General features: G+C 41.6%; 1 protein-coding gene across 1 annotated transcript; it reads left to right on the top strand.

The window, feature by feature from the left end:
- Positions 1-492: 492 nt before the first annotated feature.
- Positions 493-3,036, top strand: LOC121193323 (protein NLRC3-like; the record flags this gene model as incomplete). The annotated part of the gene is made up of 3 exons (XM_041055567.1): positions 493-1,325; positions 1,371-1,844; positions 2,680-3,036. Coding segments are annotated over 3 exons (1,320 nt in total), but the record flags the coding sequence as incomplete, so codon positions are not given.
- Between the last annotated feature and the right edge of the window lie 11,856 nt (positions 3,037-14,892).

Genomic DNA, 14,892 nt, shown 5'->3' with positions numbered 1-14,892 from the left:
GAGGTTTTAGATGAACATAAGATCAGTCTGAGGAGGAGATGTGAACGTGTGACTGAAGGAACTGATGGAACAGGAAGTGAAACCCTCCTCAACAGGATATACACTGAGCTCTACATCACAGAGGGACAGAGTGAAGAGGTTAATACCCAACACGAGGTGAGGCAGCTGGAGACAGCTTCCAAGATGGAGACCCTCCATGACACTCCAATCAAGTGTCACGACATCTTTAAAGCCTTACCTGACCAACAGAGACGCATCAGAGTCGTTCTGACGAACGGTGTTGCTGGCGTTGGAAAAACCTTCTCAGTGCAGAAGTTCACTCTGGACTGGGCAGAGGGTTCTGAAAACAAAGACGTCAGTCTGCTGGTTCTGCTTTCGTTCAGAGAGCTGAACCTGATCAAAGATGAGCAGTACAGTCTTCTCAGGCTGCTCCACATTTTCCATCCAACATTAAAGAAGGTCACAGCAGAGAAGCTCGCTGTCTGTAAAGTGTTGTTCATCTTTGACGGCCTGGATGAAAGCAGACTTTCACTGGATTTCAGCAACAAGGAGGTCGTGCCTGATGTCTCACAGAAGTCATCTGTCAACGTGCTGCTGACAAACCTCATCCAGGGGAATCTGCTTCCCTCGGCTCTGGTCTGGATAACTTCCCGACCTGCGGCAGCCAATCAGATCCCTCCTGCATGTGTTGACAGGGTAACAGAAGTACGAGGCTTCACTGACGCACAGAAGGAGGAGTACTTCAGGAGGAGATCCAGTGATGAAGAGCTGTCCAGAAGGATCATCTCACACATCAAGACATCCAGGAGCCTCCACATCATGTGTCAGATCCCAGTCTTCTGCTGGATCTCTGCTACAGTTCTGGAGCACATGTTGACCATAAAGCAGAGAGGAGAGCTGCCCAAGACCCTGACTGACCTGTACTCACACTTCCTGATGGTTCAGACAAAGAGGAAGAAGCACAAGTATGATGAGGGACATGAGACGAGTCCACAGGAGCTGATGAAGGCTGACAGGGAAGTTCTTCTGAAGCTGGGGAGGCTGGCGTTTAAACATCTGGAGAAAGGAAACATCATGTTCTACCAAGAAGACCTGGAGCAGTGTGGTCTTGATGTCACAGAGGCCTTGGTTTACTCAGGAGTTTGTACAGAGATCTTTAAAAAAGAGAGTGTGATCTTCCAGAAAACAGTCTACTGCTTTGTTCATCTGAGCATTCAGGAGTTTCTGGCTGCAGTCTACATGTTCCACTGTTACACAGAGAGGAAGACAAGAGAGCTGAGGACTTTCCTGGGACAAGATCACAAACACTGGGATTCAAAGCCAGAGTCTTTTATCGAGAAGATTTTTAAACATTTTGGAAACAATCAAAGCAGCTACCCATCACTCGATGTCCTCCTGAGTGATGCCATGGAGAAATCCCTCCAAAGTAAAAATGGCCACCTGGACCTGTTTGTTCGCTTCCTTCATGGCCTTTCTCTGGAGTCCAACCAGAGACTCTTAGGAGGCCTTCTGGGTCAGACAGAGAACAGACCAGAAATCATCCAGAGAGCCATCAACAACCTGAAGGAGATGAACAGAAGTTATATCTCTCCTGACAGAAGCATCAACATCTTCCACTGTCTGATGGAGATGAACGACCGCTCAGTACATCAGGAGATCCAAGAGTTCCTGAAGTCAGAGAACAGATCAGAGCAGAGACTCTCTGAGATCCACTGTTCAGCTCTGGCCTACGTTCTGCAGATGTCAGAGGAGGTTCTGGATGAGTTGGACCTGAAGAAGTACAACACATCAGTGGAGGGACGACGGAGACTGATCCCAGCTGTGTGGAACTGCAGAAAGGCTGTGTAAGTCCAGACATGATCTTTAACATTATCACTCAGTGTAGATTAGTAGTTTAGTTTTTTCAAATATACACAGTATCAAATTATTCATACGTTAATTTTTTGAGTTAGTTGTGATTATTACTATCAAGTTTTTCTGTTTATCGATTATTATCTGTTAGATTCCACATTCATTCGTTAATCTTTTCATGTTATTTTGAGTCTGTTTTATTCATGCAAACCTGATAAAACTGATTCAAGCAGGACTCCACTTATCTGAAGACTCATTGTGTGTCTCCAGGTGTTGCTGAGTATCACTGTGTGTGTGAAGAAACAGTCGTATAAAGGCTTTAGTGTCTCCAGAGGTAGCTGTGTGAGTCTTATAAATGTACTCAGGCGATGTCACCTGAGTCAGTGTGTGTTGGGTCTGAAGACTACACATCTGAAAAATTCAAAACTCTGGGAGTGTGGAGTTAGAAAGAAGTGATCTTCCCAGACCTTGGTATGAAATGAAAGACAAAAACACGCTGCTCAAATTAAAGGTGCTGCTTTACATTGTTGAATTCTCTACATTTAAGTGAGTTTGTAACTTTTGCTGAACAGCAGCCACTGTGGTAACTACAAACACTCGTGGATAAAAGTAAATGCTAAAACATAATGTAATAGTTCCACAAGTAGAGAAAAGTCATCACCTCCATAATGTCAACATCACCTTTTAACAGTTTGCTAACATCAACATTAGCACCATAAACTACTGGTCATACAGACCAAGAGTTACTGCTGATGAATTCAACTTTTCATTTTGAAGAGTGAAATGATGTTACATCTTCATTTTAAGTGTCTTGGTTTTTCTTTAAAGGAGAAGTGTGTAGGATTTAGTGACATCTAGTGGTGACATTGCAGACTGAAACTGTCTGAATTCCCCTGCCCTCACTCCTCCCTTTTCAAGTGTGTAGGAGAACCTATGGTGACCATCAGGTAACATAAAATGCTCTCTCTACAGCTAATGTATGTTTTTGTCCGTTCTGGGCTACAGCAGAAACATGTAGGTGCAACATGGACTCGCTCCCTGTGTAGACATGAAGGGCTCTTTCTGAACAAAGAAAAACACAATGATTCTTAGTTTCAGGTGATTAAACTCTATTTGAAAGATAATTGTGAATATTATCTTCCATTTCTGCCAATAGATCCCCCTAAATCCTCCACACTGCTCCTTTAAAGTCTTCTCATATTTTGTGTTAAATAAGTCAGAAGCAGGTGTTTTCTCTCCTGGTGTAGAGGAGAGTAGAATCAGGAAACACACACCTTCAGCCAAGAACAGAGGTCTGAATATATCAGAGCAGAATGGGAGAATTCAGTATTCTTCTACACATTTGTCTGAGTCAGACTGCTGAAGCTTCATTCAGCTACAGCTGAACTCATCAAGTCATTTCTTACAGTGTAGTTGTGTTAGGAGGAGACCACTTCACAGTCAGTGTGGACACAGGAAGGACGACTGACACCAAAGACTCTTTAAATCAACGTGTGACATCTGACTGTTGGTTGAAGTCAAGAAATGTGAATTTGTGCTTTAATGTTGTTTAATGACACAAAGTTCAGGAAGAAGAAGGTCATGTAAAACCTTCAATGATGAAGAGGATTTTAGTCCAACATGTCTGATTTGATCTTTATCTTCTAATTCCAGACTTGACTGAGCTCAGCAGCATGTTATGAATCTGTGTTGACATGAATAGTTGTATGAACGTTGTGGTGACATTTGGATGATGTGTGTAGAAGGCTGACATTATGATGATCCACAATAAGAGAAGGACAAAGTCCCTCTACTCATGTTAGTGAAAGCTCATTGATTAGAACATATCTGATTGGATTAGAAATGATTTTTATCCACATGATTTATTCTTTATTCAGATTGAGGTCCTGCTGGTTGTCAGAGATCAGATGTGCTTCTCTGGCCTCAGCTCTGAAGTCCAACCCCTCCCATCTGAGACACCTGGACCTGAGTAACAACAACCTGCAGGATTCAGGAGTAAAGCTGCTGTGTGGTTTTCTGGAGAGTCCACACTGTAGACTGGAGACTCTGAGGTCAGTTCACTGTCTGTTACTGTTGTAGATCTTATATCTTTAATCCACAACTGAACCTGGTTTATCTTCATCCAGAACCTGAATCCATTCATCTTGAATGAATGAATGAATGAATGAATGAGACTTGAAATAGTATAAAATGTCCAGTGTGAGTTGTTCAAAGTCCATTTTTATCACAACAATATACAGAAGATCCTCAGAACTAATATTTGTACAAATCAATTGAAAAACACTTGATGAAGAAAAAACTCTTCATTCCTTTGAAGTTCATTTCAATGAAGTGTCAGGACTAATGTCAGTTCTTCAGTGTGTGTGTGTGTGTGTGTGTGTAAATTGTGGTCTTTTCTCATTGACTTGTTAAATGTGTTAATGAGCAAAGACTTAAAGAACCACACTGTTGGTTTGACATGTTTCAGTCCATTTACTGCAAATCTTCTTGTATTGTAAAGTTTCACTGGGTGATTGGAAAGACACCAACAAATACAATGTATTATTATTATTATTATTATTATGTTAGAAAGGCCGTTCTGAAAATCAAGACTTAACCCGACAGTCATGGTAACAAAATCCTTCGTTACATATTATTATTATTATTATTTTTTTTTTTTTATTATTATTATTATTGTTATTACCAGCAGCAATATTAGCATTACATTGTGTGTATGTAACTTTGCTTCTGAGCATTTTCCAAAGTTTTCCATTAAATCCATCTGTAATTTGGGATCAAATAGTTGTTGTTCAGTTGAATATGTATTTGTCAATTCTCTTGACTTAGATGATCAGATCACATTTTATGACAAAGTAATGCAGAAAACCATGAAATTACAAAAGGTTCACATACTTTTTCTTCCCACTGTATCAAAAAGTAGAGAAATGTGTCCTCTGTCACCCAGTGTTACTCTCATTGTGACATGACCTACAGTTTTTAAGTCAGTCTGCTTCAAGTGCAGAGAGAACTGACCAAAACTCCCATAGACTGCCATGTTACACTGAGCTCTTCAGTCCTTGTTATGAACAGAGATGATGGGAGTATTTAAACTGTGACAGCTCTTACACCATAAACAGTAGGAACATATAGAATACATCAGTGTCTTCACTGAAGCCTTGTGATGCTCATGGTGAAAAACTTTTGTTGACAGGACATTTAATTTTCAAACTATCAGGGCATTTTGATGGTTTTGTCCTATACCCTGTTGTCTGCTGGGAATACAGACTGGTTTTGCTGTGTATTTACACTCTGGTCCAGGGTCTAGTCACCATAGCAACCAATGATTCAGCAGTATCTGGACAGAAGTGGAAAACTGACTCTAATTAGATTAATTAACTCTTAGTCTCACAGGGACCATTTTTATTGTCGGCCATCTTGTCCTCTCTTAGCAGGAAATATCAAACAGCAGCTTTAAGTCAGATCAACTAAGCTGTTACTAATGATATTAACAAGGTCTTGATACCTGTAGTGACTCTGGTCAGGGTGAGGACAAGTCTCCAGGACATGAATAAAGTCCATATAATGTCCTCTTTAATGGTTTAAACATGACTCAGTGTGTCTGTGAACCTGTGTGATACAGTTAAAGCCTTCAATGGTTACATTATCACCAATATCACTGCATAACATGTTAGTAGGACTATCAGGGCCACAAATAACATCACACAAAGTCCTTCAGCTGCTCCTGGATGATGCTCCCTCACATCCACTTGTACAAATATTCAACATCTCACAGCTGATTATTCTGAATATGCACCACACAGAAGACACATTCACAGTTTCTGCAGAAATGTTCTACTTATTATTACTAGTAGTAGCAGTATGGTATGCAAGCATGTTATGAGTGTTGTGGTGACACTTGGATGATGTGTGTAGAAGGCTGACATTATGATGATCCACAATAAGAGAAGGACAAAGTGTCATGAGGCAGCTCGGCTGCTTCTGGGGTTTTTCTGTCTTGGTTTGTTTTTCTTTCTTTTCTCTCTTCTGTGTGGGTGTGCAGGTGTGTGTGTTCTTGGCGTGGGTGTGTTTTTTCAGGCAGTGGATTCCGGGGCGGTGCCTCTCTTCTCCACCCTCCTGCTCAGGCTGATTGCGCTCACCTGTGCGCAATTGGGGTGCAATCAGTTTCCCCCCTGCAAAGCCATAAGAGGCTTGGCTGTCCTGTCTTCCCTCGCCAGATCGTTTCGTCATCTCCAGTGGTGACTACTCTCTACTTCTCTGTGCTCTTTCTCGTAGAAAACTTTTGTGGATTTACTTACCTGTTTTTGGACCAACTCACTCTCACTCAAACTAACCCCTGTGCCTTTTTTTTCTCTGCAGTCTTCCTCTGTCTCCGTCCTCCTGCCTTCACTACGCCGTTGCTGCCGATCCAGCCCTGCCGCCCTGGAATCCCTCCTCTCTCCTGTCTTCCTTTGTTTTGTTTTTTCTTCTCCTTTTTTGGACTATTGTGAATAAACTGTTGTGAACTGCTCACCTGTCTGCTATTGGGTCCTGGCCTGATTTATAGACTCAGCATTACACAAAGTCCCTCTACTCATGTTAGTGAAAGCTCATTGATTAGGACATATCTGATTGGATTAGAAATGATTTTTATCCACATGATTTATTCTTTATTCAGATTGAGTTCCTGCAGTTTGTCAGAGATCAGCTGTGCTTCTCTGGCCTCAGCTCTGAAGTCCAACCCCTCCCATCTGAGACACCTGGACCTGAGCTACAACAAGCTGCAGGATTCAGGAGTGAAGCTGCTGTGTGGTTTTCTGGAGAGTCCACACTGTAGACTGGAGACTCTGAGGTCAGTTCACTGTCTGTTACTGTTGTAGATCTTATATCTTTAATCCACAACTGAACCTGGTTTATCTTCATCCACAACTTGAATCCATTCATCTTGAATGAAGGAATGAATGAATGAATGAGATTTGAAATAGTTGTTGAGACTTTTTCTTCTCTCAGACTAAGAATTCTTCCTTCAGTTTCACTTCATTTCAGTCAGTTGTCATGAATAATGTCTGTTGACTTCAATGAAACCTTCAGAACTCACACACCGGTATTTGTCACAGTCAGCAGACTAATGTTTTCTAAATGAAGTGTAGAAAATGTCCAGTGTGAGTTGTTCAAAGTCCATTTTTATCACAACAATATACAGAAGATCCTCAGAACTAATATTTGTACAAATCAATTGAAAAACACTTGAAGAAAAAATTCGCACACACACACTGTGTGTGTGTGTGCGTGTGCGTGTGCGTGTGCGTGTGCGTGTGCGTGCGCGTGCGTGTGCGTGTGCGTGTGCGTGTGCGTGTGCGTGTGTGTGTGTGTGTGTGTAAATTGTGGTCTTTTCTCATTGACTTGAATTGACTTGTTAAATGTGTTAAGGAGCAAAGACTTAAAGAACCACACTGTTGGTTTGACATGTTTCAGTCCATTTACTGCAAATCTTGTTGTATTGTAAAGTGTCACTGGCTGTTTGGAAAGACACCAACAAATACAATGTATTATAATTAGTAGTACTATTACATTGTGTGTATGTGACTTTGCTTCTGAGCATTTTCCAAAGTTTTCCATTAAATCCATCTGTAATTTGGGATCAAATAGTTGTTGTTCAGTTGAATATGTGTTTAGTTGTGGATTTCCTGAGCTGATCTGCAGGATAGAGACCAGGACCAAGCAAGACATTTTTCCTGGATCAGGACTGAACATTTGAACTTTGATCCATTTCAGTGGTGAATCAAAGTCAGTTTTTAGTCCAACATGTCTGATTTGATCTTTATCTTCTAATTCCAGACTTGACTGAGGTCAGCAGCATGTTATGAATCTGTGTTGACATGAATAGTTGTATGAATGTTGTGGTGACATTTGGATGATGTGTGTAGAAGGCTGACATTATGATGATCCACAATAAGAGAAGGACAAAGTCCCTCTACTCATGTTAGTGAAAGCTCATTGATTAGGACATATCTGATTGGATTAGAAATGATTTTTATCCACATGATTTATTCTTTATTCAGATTGAGTTACTGCAGGTTGTCAGAGATCAGCTGTGCTTCTCTGGCCTCAGCTCTGAAGTCCAACCCCTCCCATCTGAGAGACCTGGACCTGTTGAGAAACAAGCTGCAGGATTCAGGAGTGAAGCTGCTGTGTGGTTTTCTGGAGAGTCCACACTGTAGACTGGAGACTCTGAGGTCAGTTCACTGTCTGTTACTGTTGTAGATCTTATATCTTTAATCCACAACTGAACCTGGTTTATCTTCATCCAGAACTTGAATCCATTCATCTTGAATGAATGAATGAATGAATGAATGAATGAATGAATGAGATTTGAAATAGTTGTTGTTCCATATTGTGACTTTTTCTTCTCTCAGACTAAGAATTATTCCTTCAGTTTCACTTCATTTCAGTCAGTTGTCATGAATAATGTCTGTTGACTTCAATGAAACCTTCAGAACTCACACACTGGTATTTGTCACAGTCAGCAGACTAATGTTTTCTAAATGAAGTGTAGAAAATGTCCAGTGTGAGTTGTTCAAAGTCCATTTTTATCACAACAATATACAGAAGATCCTCAGAACTAATATTTGTACAAATCAATTGAAAAACACTTGAAGAAAAAACTTTTTCCCTTTAAGTTCATTTCAATGAAGTGTCAGGACTAATGTCAGTTCCTCAGTGTGTGTGTGTGCGTGTGTGTGTAAATTGTGGTATTTTCTCCCTGAGTTGAATTGACTTGTTAAATGTGTTAAGGAGCAAAAAACTTAAAGAACCACACTGTTGGTTTGACATGTTTCAGTCCATTTACTGCAAATCTTCTTGTATTGTTAAGTGCCACTGGGTGATTGGAAAGACACCAACAAATACAATTTATTATAATAATAATTATTGTTATTATTAACATTAATATTATTATTATTGCCAACAGTATTAATACTACATTGTATGTATGTGACTTTGCTGCTGAGCATTTTCCAAAGTTTTCCATTAAATCCATCTGTAATTTGGGATCAAATAGTTGTTGTTCAGTTGAATATGTGTTTAGTTGTGGATTTCCTGAGCTGATCTGCAGGATAGAGACCAGGACCAAGCAAGACATTTTTCCTGGATCAGGACTGAACATTTGAACTTTGATCCATTTCAGTGGTGAATCAAAGTCAGTTTTTAGTCCAACATGTCTGATTTGATCTTTATCTTCTAATTCCAGACTTGACTGAGCTCAGCAGCATGTTATGAATCTGTGTTGACATGAATAGTTGTATGAATGTTGTGGTGACATTTGGATGATGTGTGTAGAAGGCTGACATTATGATGATCCACAATAAGAGAAGGACAAAGTCCCTCTACTCATGTTAGTGAAAGCTCATTGATTAGGACATATCTGATTGGATTAGAAATGATTTTTATCCACATGATTTATTCTTTATTCAGATTGAGTTCCTGCAGTTTGTCAGAGATCAGCTGTGCTTCTCTGGCCTCAGCTCTGAAGTCCAACCCCTCCCATCTGAGACACCTGGACCTGAGCTACAACAAGAAGCTGCAGGATTCAGGAGTGAAGCTGCTGTGTGGTTTTCTGGAGAGTCCACACTGTAGACTGGAGACTCTGAGGTCAGTTCACTGTCTGTTACTGTTGTAGATCTTAGATCTTTAATCCACAACTGAACCTGGTTTATCTTCATCCACAACTTGAATCCATTCATCTTGAATGAATGAATGAGATGTGAAATAGTTGTTGTTCCATATTGTGACTTTTTCTTCTCTCAGACTAAGAATTATTCCTTCAGTTTCACTTCATTTCAGTCAGTTGTCATGAATAATGTCTGTTGACTTCAATGAAACCTTCAGAACTCACACACTGGTATTTGTCACAGTCAGCAGACTAATGTTTTCTAAATGAAGTGTAGAAAATGTCCAGTGTGAGTTGTTCAAAGTCCATTTTTATCACAACAATATACAGAAGATCCTCAGAACTAATATTTGTACAAATCAATTGAAAAACACTTGAAGTTCATTTCAATGAAGTGTCAGGACTAATGTCAGTTCCTCAGTGTGTGTGTGTGTGTGTGTGTGTGTGTAAATTGTGGTCTTTTCTCATTGACTTGTTAAATGTGTTAAGGAGCAAAGACTTAAAGAACCACACTGTTGGTTTGACATGTTTCAGTCCATTAACTGCAAATCTTCTTGTATTGTTAAGTGCCACTGGGTGATTGGAAAGACACCAACAAATACAATTTATTATAATAATAATTATTGTTATTATTAACATTAATATTATTATTATTGCCAACAGTATTCGGATTACATTGTGTGTATGTGACTTTGCTGCTGAGCATTTTCCAAAGTTTTCCATTAAATCCATCTGTAATTTGGGATCAAATAGTTGTTGTTCAGTTGAATATATGTTTAGTTGTGGATTTCCTGAGCTGATCTGCAGGATAGAGACCAGGACCAAGCAAGACATTTTTCCTGGATCAGGACTGAACATTTGAACTTTGATCCATTTCAGTGGTGAATCAAAGTCAGTTTTTAGTCCAACATGTCTGATTTCATCTTTATCTTCTAATTCCAGACTTGACTGAGCTCAGCAGCATGTTATGAATCTGTGTTGACATGAATAGTTGTATGAATGTTGTGGTGACATTTGGATGATGTGTGTAGAAGGCTGACATTATGATGATCCACAATAAGAGAAGGACAAAGTCCCTCTACTCATGTTAGTGAAAGCTCATTGATTAGGACATATCTGATTGGATTAGAAATTATTTTTATCCACATGATTTATTCTTTATTCAGATTGAGTTCCTGCAGTTTGTCAGAGATCAGCTGTGCTTCTCTGGCCTCAGCTCTGAAGTCCAACCCCTCCCATCTGAGACACCTGGTCCTGTGGGGAAACAAGCTGCAGGATTCAGGAGTGAAGCTGCTGTGTGGTTTTCTGGAGAGTCCACACTGTAGCCTGGAGACTCTGAGGTCAGTTCACTGTCTATAACTGTTGTAGATCTTATATCTTTAATTCACAACTGAACCTGGTTTATCTTCATCCACAACTTGAATCCATTCATCTTGAATGAATGAATTAATGAATGACTGAGATTTGAAATAGTTATTGTTCCATATTGGGACTTTTTCTTCTCTCAGACTAAGAATTATTCCTTCAGTTTCACTTCATTTCAGTCAGTTGTCATGAATAATGTCTGTTGACTTCAATGAAACCTTCAGAACTCACACACTGGTATTTGTCACAGTCAGCAGACTAATGTTTTCTAAATGAAGTGTAGAAAATGTCCAGTGTGAGTTGTTCAAAGTCCATTTTTATCACAACAATATACAGAAGATCCTCACAACTAATATTTGTACAAATCAATTGAAAAAAACTTGAAGAACAAACTCTTTTTCCCTTTAAGTTCATTTCAATGAAGTGTCAGGACTAATGTCAGTTCCTCAGTGTGTGTGTGTGTGTGTGTGTGTAAATTGTGGTCTTTTCTCATTGAGTTGAATTGACTTGTTAAATGTATTAAGGAGCAAAGACTTAAAGAACCACACTGTTGGTTTGACATGTTTCAGTCCATTAACTGCAAATCTTGTTGTATTGTAAAGTGTCGCTGGGTGTTTGGAAAGACACCAACAAATAAAATGTATTATCAGTGGCGCAGTGTTTTACATACACACTATTGGACCTCTATAACCTCAATTGACCTCCATAGCTCCAGACACACACATTCAAACTTTAAATTGTAGATACAAGTCCAGACACACACACACACAGCGAAAAACAGTGCAATGCACCGCTCTCGTGATTTTCCGCAGGGGAATTGTCTAGATAGTAGTAGTAGTTGTACTGATAGTTGTACTATTATATTGCATGTATCTGATGGTTCTGCTGACTATTTTCCAAAGTATTCCATTAAATCCATCTTTTATAAACAGTGAAAGCTCATTGATTAGGACATATCTGATTGGATTAGAAATGATATTTATCCACATGATTTATTCTTTATTCAGATTGTGGTCCTGCAGTTTGTCAGAGATCAGCTGTGCTTCTCTGGCCTCAGCTCTGAAGTCCAACCCCTCCCATCTGAGACACCTGGACCTGAGTAGAAACAAGCTGCAGGATTCAGGAGTGAAGGATCTGTCTGATCTTGTGAAGAGTCCAGACTGTAGACTGCAGACTCTGAGGTCAGTAGAGGGTTGGAGTCAGTCCATGCTGCTTTCATCAGTATTGTCTTAAACACAGTTTGTATCAAAGCAAAGATCCAGTGTCTCCTGTTGCTCATTATAGAGTCTGACAGCAGCAGGAAGGAAAGATCTTCTAAATCTCTCCTTCACACACCAAGGGTGGAGCAGTCTGTCACTGAAGCTGCTCTGCAGAGCTGACAGGACGTCCTGCAGGGGGTGGGACTCATGGTCCAGCATAGATGACAGTTTTGCTAGGACCCTTCTGTCTCCAACCTCTCGCACTGAGTCCAGAGGACAGCCCAGGACAGAGCTGGACTTCCTGATGACTTTGTCCAGCTTCTTCCTCTCCTTCTCAGTTATGCTGCTGCTCCAGCAGACTACACCGTACAAGATGGCTGAAGCCACCACAGAGTCATAAAAGGTCTTTAGGAGTGTCCCCTGCACACCAAAAGACCGCAGTCTCCTCAGGAGGTAGAGCCTGCTCTGCCCCTTCCTGTACAGTGCATCTGTGTTGTTAGTCCAGTCCAGTTTGTGGTTTAGGTGAACACCCAGGTACTTGTAAGAGTCCACTCTCTCTATGTCCAATCCCTGGATGTTCACTGGTGAGGGGGCAGACCGGTGTCTGCGGAAATCCACCACCATCTCCTTGGTCTTCCCTACGTTGATGAGGAGGTGGTTTGGCCGACACCAGTCCACAAGGTCCTGCGCCTCTCCTCTGTACTCTGCATCATCGTCATCACTGATCAGGCCGACGATGGCAGAGTCGTCAGAGAACATGAGCAGGACACAGCCGTCCGTGTTGTGTCTGAAGTCTGCAGTGTAGAGGGTGAAGAGGAAGGGTGCAAGCACCGTGCCCTGAGGAACACCCACACTGCAGGTCAGGGGGTCAGACACAGTCCCGAGCTCTCACAAACTGGGGCCTGTTTGTGAGGTAGTCCAGGACCCACTCTGCCAGCTGTGAGTCCACTCCAGACCGCACCAGCTTGTCCCTCAGAAGCACAGGCTGAATAGTGTTGAATGCGCTGGAGAAATCAAAGAATAGAATCCTCACAGTGCTGCCAGGCTTCTCCAGGTGAGTCAGGGCACGGTGCAGCAGGAAGATCACAGCGCCCTCCGCTCCGATCCCGCGTCGGTCGGCGAACTGCAGTGGATCCATTGCTGAGGTGGCCCAGGACCAGTCTCTCCAGTGTCTTCATTAGATGTGGTGTGAGAGCCACCGGTCTGAAGCTGCTAGGATCCCTAGCATGTGGTGTTTTGGGCACTGGTACCACACAGGAGGTCTTCCATAGCTGTGGTACCATCCTCAGCTTCAGGCTCAGGTTCCTCTGCACAGGATTTCAGGAGCCTGGAGCTGATGCCGTCTGGTCCAGCTGCCTTTCGTGCTTGGAGGAGTGGGGGAGTGGGGCATTGTACAGTTGAGCTGGAGGTGTGAAGGGCTGTGGGTGTGGGGCATTGTCCAGTTGACAAGGTGTGGGGCAGCTGCGTGGGGGGAGTAGTGGGTGGCTGGTCAAACCGGTTAAAGTGATGGTTCAAGTCGTTCACCCACAACTAATATTTGTACAAATCAATTGAAAAAAACTTGAAGAACAAACTCTTTTTCCCTTTAAGTTCATTTCAATGAAGTGTCAGGACTAATGTCAGTTCCTCAGTGTGTGTGTGTGTGTGTGTGTGTAAATTGTGGTCTTTTCTCATTGAGTTGAATTGACTTGTTAAATGTATTAAGGAGCAAAGACTTAAAGAACCACACTGTTGGTTTGACATGTTTCAGTCCATTAACTGCAAATCTTGTTGTATTGTAAAGTGTCGCTGGGTGTTTGGAAAGACACCAACAAATAAAATGTATTATCAGTGGCGCAGTGTTTTACATACACACTATTGGACCTCTATAACCTCAATTGACCTCCATAGCTCCAGACACACACATTCAAACTTTCAATTGTAGATACAAGTCCAGACACACACACACACAGCGAAAAACAGTGCAATGCACCGCTCTCGTGATTTTCCGCAGGGGAATTGTCTAGATAGTAGTAGTAGTTGTACTGATAGTTGTACTATTATATTGCATGTATCTGATGGTTCTGCTGACTATTTTCCAAAGTATTCCATTAAATCCATCTTTTATAAACAGTGAAAGCTCATTGATTAGGACATATCTGATTGGATTAGAAATGATTTTTATCCACATGATTTCTTCTTTATTCAGATTGGATGGCTGCAGTTTGTCAGAGATCAGCTGTGCTTCTCTGGCCTCAGCTCTGAAGTCCAACCCCTCCCATCTGAGACACCTGGACCTGAGTAGAAACAAGCTGCAGGATTCAGGAGTGAAGCTGCTGTGTGGTTTTCTGGAGAGTCCAGACTGTAGACTGCAGACTCTGAGGTCAGTAGAGGGTTGGAGTCAGTCCATGCTGCTTTCATCAGTATTGTCTTAAACACAGTTTGTATCAAAGCAAAGATCCAGTGTCTCCTGTTGCTCATTATAGAGTCTGACAGCAGCAGGAAGGAAAGATCTTCTAAATCTCTCCTTCACACACCAAGGGTGGAGCAGTCTGTCACTGAAGCTGCTCTGCAGAGCTGACAGGACGTCCTGCAGGGGGTGGGACTCATGGTCCAGCATAGATGACAGTTTTGCTAGGACCCTTCTGTCTCCAACCTCTCGCACTGAGTCCAGAGGACAGCCCAGGACAGAGCTGGACTGTGGGTGGCTGGTCAAACCGGTTAAAGTGATGGTTCAAGTCGTTCACCCACTGCAGGCCCCCCTCAGGCTGGGAGTGGGGTGTTTTGAAGCCTGAGATGGTCTTTAGGGGTTGCAGAATATGCCTGTGTGATGTTGGCATAAAATAAGTCCAG

This window comes from Toxotes jaculatrix, chromosome 14, assembly GCF_017976425.1.
Source record: "Toxotes jaculatrix isolate fToxJac2 chromosome 14, fToxJac2.pri, whole genome shotgun sequence".
Classification (NCBI taxonomy): domain Eukaryota; kingdom Metazoa; phylum Chordata; class Actinopteri; family Toxotidae; genus Toxotes; species Toxotes jaculatrix.
The sequence above is the reverse complement of the archived record's forward strand: the minus strand, read 5'-3'. Positions and strand labels throughout refer to the sequence as shown.